Source organism: Trachemys scripta, chromosome 3 (assembly GCF_013100865.1).
Source record: "Trachemys scripta elegans isolate TJP31775 chromosome 3, CAS_Tse_1.0, whole genome shotgun sequence".
NCBI lineage: Eukaryota > Metazoa > Chordata > Testudines > Emydidae > Trachemys > Trachemys scripta.
Window position 1 is genome coordinate 156,709,205 of NC_048300.1, and position 22,452 is coordinate 156,731,656.

A 22,452-nucleotide genomic window follows, 5' to 3' on the forward strand; every position below is an offset into this window, starting at 1 on the left:
CTCCATCAAATGATGAAAATGTAGTGTCCTAAGAAGGGGAGAGGCAGATGCCACTCCCACATGTTCATAAGGTGATAAACCAGCACCACAGTCTATTTCCCATATGCTTCTGGTAAAAAAAAAAAAAAAAAAAAAAAAAAAAGCTCTCTCTTCATCCTCTTCTTCAAATAGCATACAAGTACCACCATCTATATTGTAGATGGATTCAGTTGAGTCAGATCCGAGGGTTGTTCCACCACTGAATCCTTTGCAAATGAAACATCACACCTCCATCCAGAAGGAGGATTACTGAAAAATTCTGAGGTGGCACTAAAAAAGGTCCCAGAGCCCAGGATTGTCAGACTCCCCAACAACTGGGGAGTGGAAACCTACCCACTGGAGAAGGGCCAAAGGGAGGAACAAAATGGGAGGAAACAGGTCTCTTCATTCTTCCTCTATCATCCTCTTGAATAGGATCTGGTTCCAGATCCAGAAGGGACACACAGGAGATGCAGCAGGTCCAGAGGAAACTAAGGAGAAAAAGCCTTTTGTGGGGAAACTGCAGGAGTTCTAGGGGGATCAGGCAGTTCTGGCAAAAGACTAATGGTATCCTCCGCTCTACTCCTTCTGTCAAGTGATGAAGCAGCAGACCTCAGAACCAGTGAAGCCTGCCTCTTCCTGGAGACCTTATGTTTCACACTCGGATCCAAGGAATGATCAGGAGCAGAATGGTGCACCTCAGCTACCCCAGTGACAGTACTTATTGGAATCAACAGCACCAGATCCAAAATGACAGACAAATCCATCTCTCTGGCTGCAGAGCCTAGCGGAATGAGAGATATGAACCTTGGAACCGATAAGGCTCTATCAGAGTACGAGGGATCCAGCACTACTAACAGTGTCTGTTTTGTCTTTGGACCTCTTTTTTTCCAGTGCAGAGACAGCTGGAACCAAAGACATAAGCGGCCCTAGACCCAATACTCCACTCAACTACTTCCTGTTTTGTCCCAACATACAGACCAGAATGGACCATACTCTCAGAACCGCAGATGCTCCATCGGAATCAGATGGCTCTGAGGGACTTGAAACTCAAGAATTAGCTCTACTGAGAGTGGCCATGTTATCCCTCGCTTTTCCCCTGGAACCAAGGCAATTGATGCCATGAGGCCTTCAGCTCTGAACAAAGAAGCCTAGTAGGAGCAGGAAGAACTGAAGCCAGATCCAAGGAGGACTCTGACTTTCTGGAACTCTTTAACTGCTTAGACTTGCAGGATGCCACAGGAGCTGAAACTGGCCTCTTGGACCTTGGATCCAAAGACAGTACAGATCCAAAGGGACTAGCCTCAAGAGCCTCCTTAAGCAGCAGAACTTGTAGTTGAATCTTCCTATCCTTGCACATCCTGGGTGTAAGGGTCTAATAAATGGAACACCCAGAAGGAGAGTGGCCTTCTCCCAGGCACTTCAGGCATTGCACATGGCTGTCAGCTAGAGAAGACATCTAGGCACGATGCGCACTGTTTAAAACCCAACTTTATGTTCAGCTTTGGTTCCACCATAACCTGGAACCTACAAAAACTAACTATACACTAAATTATCAACAAGAATTATCGATAAAAAGGAGAAATACTCCAGATTCAAACATACCAGAGTGTTTCACTTTCATCCTGGCATGCAGTTGGAAGGAACTGAGGTGGGCAGAGGGCACTGCACCCCCTGGTATAGCCTCGCTCTCAGAATATTCAGATATGCAGAGGAGAAGGGGAGGGAGCACAAAGATGCTGCAAAGGACACTGCTAGGAGAAGGCTCTAGCATAAGGCACCACAAGGCAGTGCAGTACCTATAGTTAGGAATATGCAAAGTCACTCAAAGAAGAACTATCTACACTTTTAATATAGTTTACTTTTCACTTTTGTATGCTGTTTCAATTTTTATACTATCCAGTTTAGATAATTGTAACAGATTTGTCACTTTCACTTTTCATTCCACATATCCTATCATAATGATGCAATTTTGAGAAGCAAAGACTTTAGAGGAAATATTTAAAACCAAACAAAAACATTCTTAGGTATTAAAAAACACAATGAATGAAAAAATTTCCATTATTATTAGGTTTTGTAAAATCCAGTGTTCTTAAAACAATCACCTTCAGGCCTGACATAACTCTGTCCTCTTAATATATTACGTTAGTAGTGGGTAAGTCTATTGTATTCCATTGTGACAAGTTTTAACACAGATATTGTCTAATCAATTACTGCCCCTCTCATTAACCATCACATGGAACATCTCTTCTCTCAATCACATAACATCCCTGTGGCAACTACAGCAATTGCTTGTACATACAAAAGTAACATTTAGAAAGTAACTGCTTTCATATATTTTTAGCTGTCTTTCCAGGATATTTAGTAGCTGAAAAAAGAAAAGAAAAGTAAACCTAACCGCACAAAACCATCCAGTCTCTGCAAGCAAAGCTTCTGCAGACTACCAGTGTTCAATGATCCATGGTTGGAGAAACTCTGCTGTGGTTCTTAAGACATGCACTTCTTACCAGTTGAATGACATGTTTCTAACCATTAGGACTTACTTTCCACTCATTTTGCTTCTACTCCCTATCCAAAGCTATGGGCTGACTCTCCGGGGTTAATACTCACATTGAACTGAGGGCCCTCAGCAGCTTGCAGGATTGGACCCTTATTGAATATGAAAAGAAATCTTAGATACATAGATTTTAAGTCCAGAAAGGCAATTATGATGATGTAGTCCAACCTGCATCATGCAGGCCATTGAACTTCTCCCAGCTATTCCTGCATCAGGTTCATAACATTAGATTTAGCTAGAGAATTTTTGTATGAATTAGAGTTCATTGGATTTTTTTTTAAACTATAAAAGTTATGTGATCATACACAGCAAGGACTATGTCTTCCATGGTGTTTTACAAAGCCTAGTACAATAGGGTCTTGATCCTGATTGTGTCTGTGGTGTGCAACTACAAAATAAATAATAATGTGATACAATACCAAGATTTTTTTAGACAAGTAATATGCAGGTTATCCAGGAAGGATATATATTTTGTTTTTTAATATGACCATGCTAAAAATAAAACATTTGAAATTAATTTGCATATTATTCCCTTATTGTTTCTTGGGTTCTGCTATTCCACCCTGAATATTGTAGCTATCCTCTTTTTCCTTATTATTAGTCTATCAAACTTGCTGTGCAGGAAAACATAACTGTAAAGGGCCATTTTACCACACTGATGCTGAGGAGAGCATGTAAAGGGCATGCTGAAGAGGAGTTTTATTTCGTTCCCTAGATCATTCTCTAGACTCCCTTTCCTCCTTCACCAAAGAGAGAGTTATATTATACAAGATAGAATAATGATTTTTAGGGAATTAATTTGTAGAAAGGCATGGGTTAAATTTTTGATGGTACAAGGTATTAAATATTTTTGATGTCAAGGTGAAGCACTGTTGGCTATGGTACTAAAATTGGAGATTAGATTTAGCAAGACAGACTGACGTTCTCAGAATGATCTATTAATATGAGAGGTTCATTGACAACACATGGTTGGCTTTTGACTCAGAAGGAATGGCAGAAGAGGACAACCATTTGCGTGAGATGGAGGATCATTGTGCTGGAGGCGCAAATACAAAAGAAATAGCATGACATTAAAGGCAGTGACTGGGAGTAGTACAGTGACAAGCACCATTTACTCTGTTAACATGAATTAAGGTATGGTATTTCACAGTGACACTCCTAGAAATTGTGATCAGTAACTCATGTCATGAGTAAGAAAGGGAAAGATGTAGAAAGGAGATGAAGAAGCTGTGTCCAGCAGAGTTTAGGTAATAGATGTCACAGAGTAATTCAGAGGATCTACAGTCCAGTGAAATGAGGAAGAGAAAAATGTGAAGGAAAAAAATAATAGAGCAGTACTGTAAAGAAGGGCACGTTATTCAAAAGTACTGAAGTTGAGCCTGGTGTAGCTGTGCATGCTTGAGGAAAAGATGTGAGAGAAGTAATAATGAACTTAAAAGTAAGCTCAGGCATCTTACTTGGAAACTTAAAGAGTTTTCTGATATGCTACTGTTGCTAATAGAATGAATACATTCAGCAGCAGGATCTTGGCAAAGGAGGCTGAGATTACCTGGGTATTTAAGATTGGTGAGTTTTGCATAGGACTATTATTAGTGATGGTGAGTGAGGCAAGGGATATTGGTAGAGAACAACCAGCAATTTTTCAACCGTGTGAGCGACCTGATTGGTTTCCTAGCAATTGTAAACAGGTTTGACCTTTCAAGTATCTGAGTGGAGGATAGGTGAGGACCAATATCTACTTATTCACTAGTGGGATATTCTTATCTGCATACTAAGCATATTAATTCATCACATTTTAATTATGTCAATCCTTACCAGCAAAATATAAAAGATTTAGGAGTTAGCCTCATTTTCAGAAAGTGCTGAGCATTCCACTCTGAATTTTTATTAGCACACTCCCACTTTCTGTACCAAGGACATGAATGAAAACGTTAAACAAGATTGTGTCCCAAGACTGATCCCTGAGGAACTGCACTAGTAACATCCTTTCCAGCCTGACACTTCACCTTTCAGCATGACCCGTTGTAGTCTCCTCGTTAACTAGTTCTTACCCACCATTCAATTTTTGTATCAATCCCCATCTTCTCCGATTTAACTAATAATTTCCCATGTGGAACTGTATCAAATGACTTACTGAAATCCAGGCAGATTAGATCTGATGCATTTTCTTTGTCTAGAAAGTCAGTTATCTTCTCACAGGAGATAAGGTTGGTCTGGCATGATCTATCTTTTGTAAAACCATGTTGTATTTTATCCAAATTACTGTTTAACTCTATGTCCTTAACTACTTCCTTTTTCAAAATTTGTTCCAAGATCTTGCATACAATTGAAGTCAAACTAACAGGCCTGTAGTTTTCTGGATCACTTTTTTTCCATTTCTTAAAAATAGGCACTATATTATACTTCTCCAGTCACAGGGTATGACCCCTTAGTTTATGGATTCATTAAAAATCCTTCCTATTCGGCTTGCAATTTCATGTGCCAGTTCCTCTAATATTCTTGCATTATCCGGGCCCCCCGATTTGGTCCCATTAAGATGTTTGAGTTTGACTTCCATCTCAGATGTAGTAATTTCAACTTCCATATCCTCATTCCCATAAGCCACCCTGCCATTACCCTTATTAAACACTGAGAAAAAGTATTTGTTTAGATGTTAGGCCATGCCTAGATTATCTTTGATTTCCATTGTAACTTCAGGTTCCAGGTTCCACTTCTTTCCTTGTTCTCTTTTTATTTATAAGGTTAAAGAACCTTTTAATATTGGTTTTCATTTCCTTTGTAAGGCCCAACTCTGCTTGGCTTTTGGTAGTTGTCACTGTTTCCCTACACTTTCTGACCGCCAGAAGGTAGTTTTCCTTTCTAATCCACTCATTCCATTCCTTGTAGATTTTCCTCTCTCTCTTAATAACCTGCTAATGATGCTTGTTCACCCAATTTGGTCTGCAACCCTTCCCTATGATTTTTTCCCCTTGTTGGGATGCAGGCTTCAGATAGTTTCTACAATTTTGACAAAGTAATTCCAAACCTCCTCCATGTTTAAATACACGAGTTCTTCAGTCCAGTCCACTGCCCTAAGTAATGTCCTTTATTTTTTAAAGATTGCCGTTTTGAAATCAAGGACTAGTTACAGAGCTATTTTGGTTTATCCTTCCATTTAATTTAAACTGAACTAACTCATGATCACTCGAATCAAGGTTGTCCTCTACAATTCATTCTTTTATGAGGTCCTTGCTACCTACCAATACTAAATCTAAAATGGCATCATCTCTTGTTGGTTTGGTGACTATGTGGTGACGAAATCTTTCAGCAATCACATCCAGGAATATCTGGGCCCTATCATTATTAATAGCACTTGTCCTCCACTCTATATCTAGGAAATTAAAGTCTCCCACAATCACACAATTCCCAGTACTGTTTATTTCATTAAAAATTTAAGATGCCCCTATCCAAATCCAGATCAGACCCTGGGATCTGTAGCATTCCCTAAGCACTATCCCCTAGACCTGACTCTTTCTGTTGGTGCAATTCTCCGGTCTTCCTCCTTCTGTTGTCTCTGGCTGCAAGTGTTCTTATTTTCTGTTCTCAGTTGCAATCTTCTGCGAGTCATCCTCTATCCTCCTAGGGCTCCAAACTCTGGCTGTTTCCATTGACTTCCCCTCTTCTTGTAGGACTAGCTGCTCTTCTCTTTTTCCTTGCCTTCCCACCCTCTGTTACTGTCTGCCATCTCTTTTCATTTCCCAACCTAGCAAACTTGTTCCTCAGTTCTATTTCTCCTTCATTTTTCTTCTGCCTTATGAAATGCTTCCACTGGCCACTTTCCTCATCCAGCACTCTACCCTCAAGTTCTCCAATCTAGCTTCCCTCTGCAAGTCTTGAGCAGAGGGGTATGGAACAGCTTCTATATGAGGAGAGATTAATAAGACTGGGACTTTTCAGCTTGGAAAAGAGAACAAAGGGGGGATATCATAGAGGTCTATACAATCACGACTGGTGTGGAGAAAATAAATAAGGAAATGTTATTTACTCCTCCTCATAATAGAAGCGCTAGGGGTCACCAAATGAAATAAATAGGCAGCAGGTTTAAAACAAACAAAAGGAAGTATTTATTCACACAGCCAACCTGTGGAACTCTTTGCCAGAGGATGTTGTGGAGACCAAGTCTATAACAGGGTTAAAAAAGAACTAGGTAAGTTCATGGAGGATAGGTCCATCAATGGCTATTAGCTGGGATGGGCAGGGATGGTGTCCCTAACCTCTGTTTGCCAGAAGCTGTGAATGAGCAACAGGGGATGGATCTCTTGATGATTCCGTGTTCTATTCATTCCCTCTGAAGCACCTGACATTGGCCACTGTCAGAATACAGGATACGGGGTTAGATGGACCTTTGGTCTGACTCAGTATAGCCATTCTTATGTTTCCTTCATCCTCCTCTCTCCTTCCCTCCATCATCCAGTCAAATCCCCTTCAAAACGTAACCATAGCTTCTACCTGCATCTCCAAACATCGGATCTTGTCTTCCATCAGATCTATCAGGTAGCACTTCATACAAACGAAGATGAAGTTCATTAAAGTCATAAACCTGTCCACAGGAAGGTAAGCTCTGGCTGCTATGGCATCCAGAGAAGCCCCTATGAAGTCGATTTATTGTACCAGGTTCAAAGTGTACTTTTCAATACTGAGTTGAAATCCTAGCCTATAGAACTGGGACACTGCTGTTGTACTACAGAGAAAACGTCATCATACTACCAGCACTTGAGCACCCAATCATCAAGATAAGGCAAGATGATTATTCCCAGTTGACATAGATGATCGGCTACCACCACCATGATCATTGAGAATAGACTTAGCACAGAGGAGAAGCTGAAGGGAAACACTTGATATTGGAAGTGATTCTGGCTGACAGAATCTTGGGAGAGGGGTGAAGAGTGACATGAAAATAATGGTCCTGAAGGTCAAAGGCCACAAACCAATCCCTGGAATATAATGACAGAATTATGCCTGCGAGAGTCAGCATCCTGAATTACTGTGATTTCACAAAGGCATTTAGGAATTGAAATATAATATCAGTCTCAATCCCCGGTTCTTTTTTGGAAAGTACATGGAATAGAAACCTTTCCCTTTGTGCTGGACTGGAACTCATTCTATGACCCCATGTGTAGCAGAGATGACTTCCTGTCTCAGCACCAGTTTGTGCAGTGGGGGGATGGAGGTAAGATACATGGAGTAACCTGATGTTATAGCCTCCAAAACCCATTGTTGGAAGTAATCTGTTCCCTGGAAAGTCAGTCTACAAAGATGGGAGGTGGGTATGCCTTCCTGAGGCCACTGCTTTGGAGTGCCTGGAATATGCCCTGGCAACTGGGGGAGACCCCCGCATATCTTATAAGAGCAACTGGACCAGTGCAAATCCCCAGAGACCTCCTGGCCAACCACTTGATGGTACTCCTCTGACTGGATCCATGGAAGATGGAAATGTCTAGAGGAGTAGTGAGAGTGGCTCCAAGGGTGGGAAGACTAAGACCACATCTCCAACTCAGAAGAGGATTAGCCTCCTTCCACTGACTATGGGGGTACTGTTCCCAGTGGTGCCGGTGATCAATGCCGAGGTGGTGAGGCAAACATAGCAGGTTTTTCCTTTGATGGTACCGAAGGGTGAACCATCCTGGTATGTGAGGCTGACATGACACCGAGCTTTGTAACAGTCCAGCCAGTTCCCCCATGCCCGCCGATAACAATGACTCTTGTACTGCCAGCGATACCGCTACCAACAGTGAGAGGAGATCCCTGGCAGCTGCAAATGCCTCTGGTGTGGTCAGTACCAAGATAGTATTGATACAGTGTGGTGCTGCCGATATGGAAGCCTCTTCTGGTTCCAGACTCGACAGTACTTGCATAGGTGCCAGAGTCAACAGTGCTGGCTTCTGCAGCACAGGAGTGCGTAGCTTTAGACTGCACCTACTCTGATCCCCGTGTGCCGATGATTGCCTCCCTTTCATCAGTCTGTTTGTTATGTTTTTTTCTAGGCACTGGGGATGGTGATTGGTGCCAGGACTCTGCGATGGTAGGAGGAGCACTCCTTAACGATGCTGAGGCACTCAGTGCTGAGCCTGACTGCTCTGGCTCAGATGGAGGCCTCCATGAGCAGAAACTTTAGCCTGGCGTCCTAATCCCTTTTCGTGCAAGGCTTAAAGTCCTTGGAGATTTAGCAACAGTCCCCCATATAAGCTTCCTCCAAGCCCTTCAAGCAACTGGAGTGTGGGTCACTCAGGGGCATAGCCTTATTGCAGAAAACGCAGGGCTGGAAGCCAGGTGACCGCGGCATTTCTCGGAACAAGGGATCAGCTGAAAAACTGATAAAAACTAAAATCTAACTACTTAACTAATAACTTTACTAAAACTATTTATAATATACAGAAGAAAGTCCACTGAGGACCTGTGAATGCAAGAAGAGCAGTTCCAGTGACTGTCCCAGGTGTTAAGAAAAAACTGAGAGGGTGTGGGGTTTGGCTGAGTGCTTTATACTGGCGCTAGTGGCATGCAGCAGCAAAGAGCGATTGAGCCACCCTGATGGATACCACTGAGGTAAAAATTTCCAGCCATTGTGCATGGGCCATACATACACCAGCAGAATGTGCAAAAAAGAAAATTAGATTGAGTCTGAGGAAGGAAAATGGAGGGGAAGGGGAAACAAGGAAAATGGAGAATTATCAGAGGGAAGGAAGGACGTAGGGAAGGTACTGACAGCAATAGATATGAGAACAAAGAGATGCCTGTTGAAAGTGAAACCAGCACTGAAGTGAGGGAAGAATATAATTAAAAGTAAATGAGTTATCTCATATTGAGCACTATTTATTTTTGTAACAAAGTTGGAGAAGGAGGTTATAATGCACTGACTATATTAAGTTTATCTGCAATGGCAAAAGTCTTATGAAGTTCAAATAATTTGCTCAAAAGAGGAGAAGACTTCAAATCAGTTCACCATTCTCAACGTTTATTACCTTGATCAAATCAAATGACAAAATGTTTATACCGAGAAAGGCTTCAGAAAACTGGGAACTCTTTAAAAAAAATGTTCAGTGTAGAAGGATTGAAATATGTTTTAAAGGGCACACACTTTCTGGCTTTTTCTCCCATGAGCAATTTCTTAAATCCTGAGGAGGAAATGGCGGTATCTAGGTAGGGGATAGATTTCAGTCTTTTTAAGATAAAAGCTTCCAGAAAAAGTAAACCTTTCTATTTAAATAAATGCCAATTCATTTTGACTACACAGGAATAATGCAAGCTTTGGAGCATATGAAATCCCTTTCAAAGCAAGAAACAATTTAACATTTTTAACCAACATTGCAATAGATTAAAACTTTAAACTCCATGATCTTTTAGTGCAAAAGATCTCTATTTCTCTAGCATTTATTTTTTCATTGAAGAGGGAGAAAATGCACTGCAAAGACAAATTCCCCTAACTTCCTCCCCACAAAAAAGTAAAATGGAGACTAAGCCATTCTCTCAATTTATCTTCAGACCAATATATTGTCTTTCCCAGAGGAAAACAGTTGTCAAATTATTCAAGCCTACCATGCTCACCAACAGAATAGCTCCATGTTTGCATACATCAATGGTAGACAAGTCACAGAAAGCATTCTGTACTCATCTGTTATATTCTATCCCCAACATTACAAAAGAAACCTAGCAAATTGAATTAATTATAACAGTAGTTTGAAGCTTCTCAATTCTTTTTCTTCCGGCTGCAAGGATGTCCTCAGACTAAGTCTAGCATTCAGAGCTGCTGTCAAATTCTCTCTTTAACTGGGCACTTAAATGTAATGTTAAACTGATGTCTGTGGAAGACCTTGATTAAATTTGCAAATGGTATTCACTACCCCAAATAGGAAGTTTAAAATTAGCTCATTTTATCTTTCAAGCTTAAAACCCAGAAGTGATTTTTTAAAGGTTGCAAAGTACCAGAAAAGGTGACTTGCAAAGTACACTTTGAAGTCACTGTATAACAGTAAAAGAAGACTATAATAAACAAAATATCTGTAAAGTCCCTCTGTATTAGGAAAAATAGTTTAAATCCCTGAAGTTCTTAAAAATTTTAAATTAATAATATATTTTTTCACTGCTGAAAGCTCATCTTAGAGTCATCTGGTACCTCAGAATCCTTATCTTTTGACTTCATAATATAATTTATAAATAGCAGTAAAAAGTTTACAGAAAATATTTTCCAGGATTATTGTATGTATTTTTCAATTAGATGTTCCAAAGGAAGAAACTGTGACTAGGGCAAAGGGGGGGGAGGAATACCTAAAAAGTATCGAAGAATTTCTACTAAACACATCAGAAGATTTAACCAGCTCCACTTGCCAGTTTATTCACCTACTCTTGTTGTCTTTGCTTTTTCCATCTCTAATGGTATGTATAATCACACAGCCTCTCTTTCTCAGTGAGGTTACAAGACAATAGAAGTTTAAAGATCTCAAAACCATAAATTCTTCTGTGTCCAAATGTGTGAAAGAAGTCTTCTTTATTAGGCACTTTGTACGCCATCCAATTCAAAATACTCTGCTTTCAAAGAAAAATCAAAATTGTCAATATCTGTGAAGTATGTCTTCTCTAGCCTCCAAAAGAGCAACAAAAAGGCATTGATTCCAGTATCTTGCTAGTAACATCACTTGTACCCAGTAATCTCATTTTTTTTTCAATAATGTTACTATGCTGATCCACCTGAGTAATCATAGAACCATAAAACTGGAAGGGACCTTGAGAGGTCATCCAGTCCAGTCCCCTTCACTCATGGCAGGACTAAGTATTATCTAGATCATCCCTGACAGGTGTTTGTCTAACCTTCTCTTAAAAATCTCCAGTGATGGAGATTCCACATCCTCCCTTGCAATTTATTCCAGTGCTTAACCGCCGTGACAGTTAGGAAGTTTTTCCTAATGTCCAACCTAAACCTCCCTTGCTGCAATTTAAACCCATTGTTTCTTGTCCTATCCTCAGAGATTAAGAAAAACAATTTTTCTCCTTCCTCCTTGTAACAACCTTTGACATACTTGAAAACTGTTATCATGTCCCCTCTCAGTCTTCTCTTTTCCAGATTAAACAAACCCAATTTTTTTCAGTCTTCCCTCATAGGTCATGTTTTCTAGACCTTTAATCATTTTTGTTGATCTTCTCTGGATTCTCTCCAATTTGTCCACATCCTTCCTGAAATGTGGCACCCAGAACTGGACACAATACTCCAGCTGAGGCCTAATCAGGCTAGAGTAGAGCAGAAGAATTACTTCTCGTATCTTGCTTACAACACTCCTGCTAATACATCCCGGAATTATGTTCGCTTTTTTTTGCAACAGTATTACACTGTTGACTCATATTTAGCTTGTGGTCCACTATGACCCCCAAATCCCTTTCTGCAGTACTCCTTCCTAGGCAGTCATTTCCCATTTTGTATGCGTGCAACTAATGAGAGAGAACGAACTAAGAGAACAAAGCAGGTCCTTCTTAACATGAAAAATTTCACAGTAAACGTACAACACATGTGTGAAGTGTGCAACTCCTCAATTCCCATTGGAACTATATAAAAGAAATGTATTTACTCAATCACAAATTATTATGATAAACACATCAACTCATTTCTATACCTTGACTGGCACAAAAGAGACCTGGGTTCAATCCCCAGCTCTTTCATACACTTCCTGCGACCTTAAGCAAGCCACTTAATCTCTCTGTGTCCATCTATAAAACAGTGATACTACAACTTCCTCACCAGGAAGTTGTCTATATAGACTGTAAGCTTTTCAGCACAAAGACTCTCTCTTACTAGGTGTATGTACAGTGCCTAAACCAACAGGGTCTCCAGGTACTACTGAAATACAAAATCTTCATTTCTATCTTATTTATCTAATTATTAGTATCAGACCTATTTTTGCGACTTATGTGTTGCTCCACTCAGGCCATGTCTACACTACTGGCTAAATTGGAACTGCTGTAATTGATGCAGCAGTATCGATTTAGCGGGTTTGGTGAAGACGCACTAAGTTGATGGAAGAGCGCTCTCCTGTCGACATCTGTACTCCATCTCCTTGAGAGGCAGAAGCTATGTCAACGGGAGAGTCTCCCATCGACACAGCATGGTGTAGATATTGCTGTAAGTTGACCTAAGTTATGTCTACTTCAGTTACGTAATTTACGTAACTGAACTAGCGTAACTTAGGTCAACTTACAGCATTAGTGTAGACCAGCCCTCAGTGTTGCAAGGCCAAGTGACTTGCACAGCTAAGTCTGGTTTTCAGAAATTACATAGGCATTTAGAAGGCTAAGTCTGATTGAAAGTTAATGAGACTGAGACTCTTAATGCCTATGCGACTTTTGAAAATGAGATTTAACCACCTAAATCACTTAGGCTTTGCACCACTGACTATAACAGTACCCAAATACCTTTATCTCGTTCTTAGTCTCTTTGTGCCACAGTTCCATATCTATGAAACTGGGATAATTGTACTCCCAGTTTGTCAAAGTACAGCTGTGAGAATACAACTCTAAAAGATTGTAAGTTGCTCAAATGGTAACGAAGGTCATATGCATACTTTAGATAGAAAGATCTGAATTTTTCTAATGATCTGAGTCCTTAACCACCAAATCATAGACTGTAAATAAATACTACTAATTGGAGGTATTCCTCATGTCCCAAGAAATAATATTTCTTAAAAAAAAGATATATCTGTAAATATGATTTAGGCAGCTTGCATCTCTCTAGAAGTATAATTGAACAAGAAAATATCACAGATTTTTACATTTCAACATGTTTATTAAGAAAAACAGTGAAGAGAAAGCTATTTAAAAATGTGGAGTATAAAGAAAGATGGGTTACACACAAAATGCTTATGAGCACAGAAACACCTACCAGAAACTGCAATATCATTCAAATTTAGGAACTAATTTTCGGTTCCCATGCCCCAAGCAGTTAGAAATTGACTGCACTATGGAACCGATGTGCTCTATCTACAAGGAAAAGTACTGGATATAATTACAATTTATGTATCTCTTCTTTCTTTTCATCAGCCAACTTAGAGCCTTACAGGCCCAAGCTCTCCAGAAAGCCAGATGCTTACTCTCTTACTATGAGGGAAAATGTTGCTAAAATTATAGGGAAGTAACAAAGTGGAGAAAAATAAACAACAAAGCTTCTCAGTCTTCAGTGAAATATGCATCCAGTCCCTCCAGTTCTGTATCTGCTTCTGTGTTTGAAGAAATGGGAATGGAACATGAATTTGTACTTTTCTGACTACTCAGTTTTTGCTGGGAGCTTTCAGGTTCACTTGGTTCTTTCTTCACTTCTCTACCACCACTTAGTAGCTTCTGACTCTCTGCGAAATATTGATTGGGATGATTCAAAGAAAACCCAATATCATCAACCTGTACACAGAAGGAAAGGAAAAGGAATTATTACACAGTATTTCAAAAGATGAATTTTAGATTAGATGAACTCATTTAATAGCATTAGTCATTTAACTAGTTTAGCTTTCGTTTAAGAAAATGGGGGTGGAGGGAAATCACTTTGCTGATACCTGTCTGATTCAATACTATCATGCTAAGGATCTAATTGCAACACAAACCTCCTTCTCCTATATTTTAGGAATTAAACATGATTGTTTTAATACTATTATTAAATATATTATTTTAACATTGTCTTTCTTGTAATGTTGGAGGAACTACAAATGAATGTAAATAAAACATGCAAAGTAACATAAGTGTGGAAACTACACAGGTTGTTACAACTTCACCTGGTGAACCCATCCTACTCTTTACATCCATTTTTTTCCAGTTTTGGGTGGGTGGGCTCCAGACTAGTCTAGGGTGAATGGGCCAGAGGGGAACAGCAATAAGGACAAAGTTTCATGAAACAAATCAGGATTGGCTGTCAATACAAATGTGAGGCCATGGATAAAACAGTAGATCCACGCTGTCCGTACTCTCACCGTAGCCCTTATTGATGTCGACCACCGACATGATTTATATTCAACAAGGCAGCAGGCTTAGGCAGAAGGCCAATGGCCTGATCTTGTCTTTGCTCTACTGGCACTGGGGCTAAGCTGCAAGGACATGTGTGATCCAGCTCCAAGGAATCCCAATGGGCCCCTGTCCCACATCAAACAGCACATGGACTTCTGATTAGTTGGAAGAAGGAAGAGAAACTACTATAATGTGCATTCTATTTTATTTTTAATTGCTTCTTAAAGTCAGGCATGTCTCTTCATTCAACTACTATAATTATCTATTTTGGTTTGTGATTGCTCTTATTAGTTAATTCTCTAGTCAGTTACACAATCTGAAAAAAAGTTAAACAGTTATCAAACATACCAAAACATTAAAAATAATTTTCCTCTATGGGCCTTTCATAGTCTTAAAAGCAAGCTACTCAGCCGTACCCATTTCACAACCTCACTTATAACCCCTATCCCTCAGGTGCTTACAAGCTTGAAACATCTACCAAAAGCCAGATAGTCTTTTAAAAGGAGCAGTTAGTCAAGTTTTCCCCAACATTCACCCTTCACCCCACCATCTTCCCACAAGCCACAGGAAAACCCGGGAGAACAGTTAAAAAGGTCATCAACTCTGGGATCTGGTTAACCAAGGTAGGAGGCCAAATTCTAAAGCTAAGAGCCACCAACTGGGAATTCTTGGCTGCCAATATCCTCCCTTTTTGTACTAGGAAGAGGATGCTGAGGCAAATGCCACAATATCATACGAGAAAAAATTATTTAGGACTTTATAGATCAAAATCAACACTTTACAGCTCATCTATAAGTTAACTCAAAGCCAATGCAATCATGTAACACTGATGTAATGTGCTCTTTGCATGAAACATTGCTGAATAAGTACACAGTCACATTCCGTACTAGTTCCAAGTTTTGAAAGGTTTTAAATTAGATTGTATTATAATAATCTAGCCATGATATGATAAAAGAAGGGATAACTGCAGTGAGGTCCTACATAAAAAAAGAAAAGGTCACAACCTCCTTGCCAAATATATGATGAAAAGCACAAGTGCAACAGCCTCAGTATGTAGGAGCAATTGGGACTCCAATATCACTGTCAGGTTGAAAATCTTAGGAAAAAAGTAGAGGACACAGACCTCCAAATTAGGGGAGAGGTGGGTGATTAATCTCTGATATTTCTTCTGGCTATTTTCCCCATTCGTTAAATTTCATCTCTGTATTATGCGGGTGAATTTTAGCCAGCCTATACAAGAAGGGTCTGAAGAAAGAACTGTGGAGCTGTGTGTCTCATATTGAAGGCCACTCAACCCAAATCTCTTTACTAGCCTTCCTATTTTATCCTTAGAATCTCAGTTTGTTTTTCTGGATAGTAACTCATTTTTCTCTTTTTATAATGAATTAGAACAATCTACGAAGTATCTGCTTGTATCAAAATGAAGCTGCAAGATGAGATGCGTAGACTGAGATTTTCAAAGATGACTTTGTGATTTACTCACACAACACCCATTAAATTCTACTGAAACTTGTAGTCAGCTTTGTAAATCTTAAGGGTTATCTCTACAAACTTCTCCCCCATTTTAAAGTTGAAGGGTATTGCTGAGTCTTTCTAGAACTTCATCAGCCGCAGTTTGGAAGTCTGCTTTAAGGAAATTCTGCACTTACACTCTATTACTTTTTTACTGCTTCTTCTCAGTCTATTTCCCAAAAAATAAATTTCCACAAGGATTTTTCTGCATAATAATATACTGCTCTGATGGCACAAAAATTAATATGAGAAATTAATGGCTTGTTTGATCCACTAATAAAAAAACAGGAGCACGTATTTATATTTCCTTGCTTTGTGTGTTTAGTCAGACTGTTTGTGTTATTTTAAGAAAAATATTTATTTTGTCAGTAACCTAGTCATTTGAAACTTTTAAAAACTGTATCAATAATTCTTCCTTAAAGGTTCTTTGTGTCTTCAGAAGTTAACCAACCAGTAATAGACTGAAATTGAATTTCTTCAGCAAGTTTATCAGTTTCATTTACAGATGCAATTAATTCAGCATATAAGGAAAAATAAAACTGTACATGATGTACTGTAAAGAAAAGTTGAACTTATAATCTATATTGATCCAGACTCAAAGGCATTTTACTTTAAACAAATCTGTTTATTTCATCTAATAGAAGATATCAAACATTTCCTTGAATTCAACATATTTTCCTCACATTGACCTTCACACAAACATTAGTCTCATATTTCTACTGTAGCAAATGTGGTTTTGAAAGGAAGTGAGGCAATAGTTTTGCACCTCAGGGATCTTTAGGTTTTAATCAAGCAGTTTCCAATGACAGCTGATAACAAGGCAGCTGGTATTACACACACAAAAAAAAGCCATATGGAACAATCATAGTTCTATAGCAAATGGTATCAATTAGCTGTGGTTCATTTTCAAAAACTTTCACTTAAATGAGATTTGATCACAAAGGACAATGAAAAGCAAACGTACATTCCCCACCCTCCCCGCTTTAAATAAGCAAGAGGATACTGACATTCATTTTCCAAATAAAGTAGGGAACCAAGGTGGTTAAATAAAATTAGAAATGTAGTAATATTAAATCATCAATATCTGGCAAGTTATAACAAAGATGACAGTTATCTCTATAATCATAATAAAATATATTTTTGCTTACATTTTTAACATCATGTACTCCAACTATACAGATCTAAAATGTTCTATATTAGAAAGTTCACTAAACAGTTATACTCACAAAGATTTTATTTAAAAAATCAGACAAGAATAGTAAATATTTACAGGTACTCAAGAATAACATTCTTCAAAAAAGACACACTAATTTAGAAATAAACTGCTGTAGTACCAATTGCCGAAGAAGCATCACTCGTGCAAATTATGTAGGCATTAATTAATCTAATTTAATTATTGTTAAAAATGTGTTAGCCACTTTATTATTTATCTACATGCTAAAATTGGGGCTGTCATAACTATAAAGGGAAGGGTAACAGCCCTCCTGTGTACAATACTATAAAATCCCTCCTGGCCAGAGACTCCAAAATCCTTTTACCAGTAAAAGGTTAAGAAGCTCAGGTAACCTGGCTGACACCTGACCCAAAGGACCAATAAGGGGACATGATACTTTCAAATCTTGGTGGGGGGAAGGCTTTTGTTTGTGCTCTTTGTTTTGGGGGTTGTTCGCTCTTGGGACTAAGAGGGACCAGACATCAATCCAGGCTCTCCAAATCTTTCTGAACAAGTCTCTCATATTTCAAACTTGTAAGTAAACAGCCAGGCAAGGCGTGTTAGTTTTTATCTTTGTTTTCTCAAGTTGTAAATGTACCTTTTTGCTAGAGTGTTTATCTCTGTTTGCTGTAACTTTGAACCTAAGGCTAGAGGAGGGTCCTCTGGGCTCTTTAAGTTTGATTACCCTGTAAAGTTATTTCCCATCCTGATTTTACAGAGATTATTTTTACCTTTTTCTTTAATTAAAAGCCTTCTTTTTAAGAACCTGATTGATTTTTCCTTGTTTTTAGATCCAAGGGGGTTGGATCGTGATCCACCAGGAGTTGGTGGGAGAAAGGGTGGGGGGGGGGTAGGTGCTCGTTGATTTCTCCTTGTTTTAAGATCGAAGGGGTTTGGATCTGTATTCACCAGGGAATTGGTGAAGAGTTTCTCAAGGCTACCCAGGGAAGGGAATTAGCACTTTGGGAGTGGTGGCAGCAGACCAGATTTAAGCTGGTAATTAAGCTTAGAAGTTTCATGCAGACCCCCACATTTGTACCCTAAAGTTCAGAGTGGGGAAGCAGCCTTGACAGGGGCCTTAAAATATGTTTATTTAAACTGCTCTGGAATGCAATCTGGTTTCAAAGCAACAATCATTTTTAGACCACTGTCACTATGACAGGCTGCCTATAATCTATCAATAATTAATAATTGATATCAGTGTGGTTTTTCTTTAAAATTATTACTACTTGTCCACATGCAGCTCAGACCTCTAATTTCTTCGGTAAGAAAATGTGCTTCTCTCAATGTTTGAATTAAATATTATTTCTCTCGTGACTGTGTAAAGGCATTTCTTTGCAATCTGCTTTTTCTATTTGGGACTACTTTGCCATGGTTTCTCGTTTTTTCTCATGAAGCCAGGGAAGGGCAGGGCTGGGGGCGCCCTGGCTGAGGGTCCTACTGTATACTGGCCTCCAGCTGCTGGTCCTGGCTGGACTGGTGAGGGACGGGACTTCCTCTTCCCCTGCAGAGGCCACTCCCAGGGCAGACTCACCTTCAGGAACCTCCCCCGGCTGCAGGAATTTTTACGGCTGTTGGCTGAGAGCCCATTTCTGAAGGCAGCACCACTGCCAGCAGCAGCACAGAAATAAAGATGTCATGGTATGGTTTTGCCACCTTTACTTTTGCACGGCTGCTGACTGTGGCGCTGCCTTCAGAGCTGGGCAGCCAGCCAGCCTCCGCCGCTCTCCAACCACCCAGCTCTGAAGGCAGCGCAGAAGTAAAGGTGGCAATAATGCAACCCCCCTACAATAGCCTTGCGAACCCCTCCTCCAAACCTTCTTTTATGTTGAGACCCCTCGTTTGAGAAACACTGGTCTCCTCTGTGAGACCTCTAAAGTACAGAGTAAAGGTATACACAAGTCCAGATTTCACAGGCAAGACCAGATTTCATGGTCCGTGACGTGTTTTTCACAACCATGAATTTGATAGGGCCCTAAATACGAATCAAAAGCCACTGCCAACAACAGTCTAAAATGGTAAGTCATAAATGAGAATATGAAATAATTTATTTGAAATTCAAGTAAAAATCCTAGTATCCAAATAATCTGCCCAAATTTAGCCAAGTTACAAGCCTCTGAAAAATTGATAGCATGCTCAGTGGAGGCTTGTTAGAGTCTGGCAGCTAAATTCTCTGAAGATTATTTCTTCTGTGGGCATGTTCCATCCTTAGGCTACAGGTGCTGAGTAGGACTTTCCCTGAAATTTGTTCTCCTGGTTACTGGAGCCACTGTGGCACTGGTTACAGAAACTGAGAGCTAGAAGACTGTCTCATCTATGTTCTCAATATTCCCACTGTTGGTACTCCAGGCATTGTGGAGGAAAATGAGGAAGCAACCTGATTGGAGCAGAGAGGGATGACTAATGAGAAAAGGGAGTAGTTGCAGGAGCCAGAGGGTGAGGGGGAGCAGAAGTGGGAGGAGGCATGAAGGGGCGATGATGGGGGGAGGGGGAAGGGAAAGGGAGGGAAAATGGGGAGGGAGCCAGTGGAAGGGTTGTGGCTAAGAACAGAGAGCTTTGGTGTGGGGCTGGAGGGCATATAGCTGCAGAGGGGGATGGAGGCAGTGGTCAGGGGATGAGATGATGGATAGGAATACAGATGAAGGGTGGCAAGATGTAGGACCCCTACAGATGTCAGCCCTATTAATAAATATTATGAACACTGGGTTTTTTTGGATGCATATATCTGATTTTTGTACAGCTTTGCCTCTAATGACTAAAAGTGTTCACTTCTGCCTGGTATCCATCTGTTACTTTTGTGGCTGACATTGAATAGGCCTATTCCCATACTCTCTATGTGGCAGCTGAGCTCTAATGATCTATTAACCCCCTTCTTATTGTCTTAGTCTGTGGCAGCTCTATTCAGCTCCTCTGTCACCCTTCCCTTAATAAGCTCGGTTCTCCTGTGCCTGATGTCTCAGACCAACTACAGCTTCCCCTGTTGTCTGGGGGTATACAACTTGACTCTTACTTGCCTAAATAGTACTTTCCCTTGTTTTAGGCCTTTGGCAATACTTTTTCAGTCTGTCTGCAACACAGTAGAATTAAAATGAAGAAATGATAAAAAAATATAGAGACTCTCATTAGAGATAAATAGTAAGCTGGACTTCTGCAAACAGTAAGCTGCAAAAGTATGGCCCTTAGGCTAGAACAAAGAGTACACAGCTTTGGAGAGGGAATATATATAATATATAAATTGGGGCTGTGAGAAAACTATTGTGGGTTTACATCTTCAGACTCCTATATTGTAAAGTGATATAGGAAAGAAATAGGAACTACAAACTATTTATCCAAGGAAGGGAATACAATCCCAAATAGATTTTAGATACGTGCACTAGAGATTTCATAAGAAATAATGGCATAGTGTTGCCAACTCTCATGATTTATCATGAGTCTTGCAATATTGGCTGGTTATCTTAAAGCTCCGGCTCCCAGATTCAGGTGATTACATGATAATTTCAGCTTTCATTTAAAAGGTAAGTTTCTCACCCCCAGGGTTGCTGAAAAAAGTTTGAAATGTTCCCCAAGTGTACCCTAATGGCTCAACAACTAGACGTCAAATAAAAAGAACCCATCATCGATTATTTTTAAAATATCTGATGATTATAAGCAAATTTTATGAGTTGGGGGGCACCCTGATTCATAGGTTTTTAATGTCTGGGGTTGGAAATATGGAGTGCATTTGTGTAAATATCTTTATGGATGAGATCTCAGAAGAGGCAAGTCAAAAGTAATTTGAATGGTGTAACTAAGGACCTCATCAGAGACATGATGATATCACAAGAAACCTGACACCTGTATATTTCCCTACTCTGACTCTTTGACAGTCTTCCCAGAAAGAGGAACAGGGAAAATGGGGGAGCTGAGGATTGAGTGGACTCAAGTAATGTGGAACACTAGATACATCACACACACTTCATGTTTTGCTTTAGCCTGATTTTCTCTCACTATTCTTACTATTGTTTTTACTACAATCTTGGTGGTATTGGTTTGAGAATTCTATGCAGACTATCCTGAAGAGGAGGATCAACTTCCAACATCTAACAAGAAGCTGATGGAAGGGAGAATGGAGCAGTTTAGGATTCTCAGTCAAAAGGACATAGACTAAGGAATCCTCTCTCAAAGGGTGTTCATATTGTTTTCAGGAATACTATCCAATAAATACAGAGAAACACCTACTTACCATGTTATAGCCCTGGCTGGATGCTCACCAGGATGCTATGTTTGAATCCACCCACTGGATCCCCACGTGTTCTTCAGCTTACTTGCCGGAATCTAGGCACTATCTCTGGGTGCTGATTTCCTGTTTAATACACCTTCCCAGGGCTGGCCTTAGGGAAAATGGCACCCTGGGCGAACTTGCATTTAGTGCTCCTGGTCCCGGTGAGCCAGGAGCACAGGGTACCCCCCCCTTTTGCCCCTGGCTTCCCATGGGCTCCCCACCCTCTCTTTCCCCCTAACCCCTGCCCTGTGCCCCCTTTGCCCCAATGCCTGCTCTCCCCCTCCTGCGCCACTAATCCCTATATCCCTTCACTCCCAACCTATGCCCCCCTCATGCGCACTAACCCCTACCTAACTGTGCTACCTTCACCCCAACCCCTGCATTCCCCTCCTGCACCCCTAACTTCTGCAGTATGCCCCCATCACTCCTACCCCTCGCACTCCCCTCCTGTGCCCCTAACCCCTGCACTGTGCCCCTCCACCCCAACCCCTGCACTTCCCTCCTGTGCCCCAACCCCTGCACTGTGCCACCATCACTCCTACCCCCTCACTGCCCTCCTGTGCCCCAACCCCTGCACTGTGCCACTCCACCCCAACCCCTGCACTCCCCTCCTGTGTCCCTAACCTCTGCACTGTGCCCCCATCACTCCTACCCCCTGCACTGCCCTCCTGTGCCCCTAACCCAGCACTGTGCCCCTCCACCCCAACCCCTGGACTCCTCTCCTGTGCCCCTAACCCCTGCACTGTGCCCCAACCCCTGCACTGTGCCCCTCCACCCCAACCCCTGCACTCCCCTCCTGTGCCCCTAACCCTTGCACTGTGCCACCATCACTCCTACCCCCTGCACTGCCCTCCTGTGCCCCTAACCCCTGCACTGTGCCCC

At 40.7% G+C, this 22,452-nt stretch overlaps 1 protein-coding gene across 1 annotated transcript in view; it reads right to left on the reverse strand.

Moving 5' to 3' along the window:
• Positions 1 to 13,358: 13,358 nt before the first annotated feature.
• PRIM2 (DNA primase subunit 2) overlaps positions 13,359 to 22,452 on the reverse strand; it is a 276,288-nt gene continuing 267,194 nt past the window's right edge. Inside the window, exon 15 of the mRNA XM_034766895.1 lies at positions 13,359 to 13,987. Within this exon, the coding sequence (XP_034622786.1) occupies positions 13,760 to 13,987 (228 nt within the window). The 3' untranslated portion in view covers positions 13,359 to 13,759. The remainder of the gene's footprint in view (positions 13,988 to 22,452) is intronic.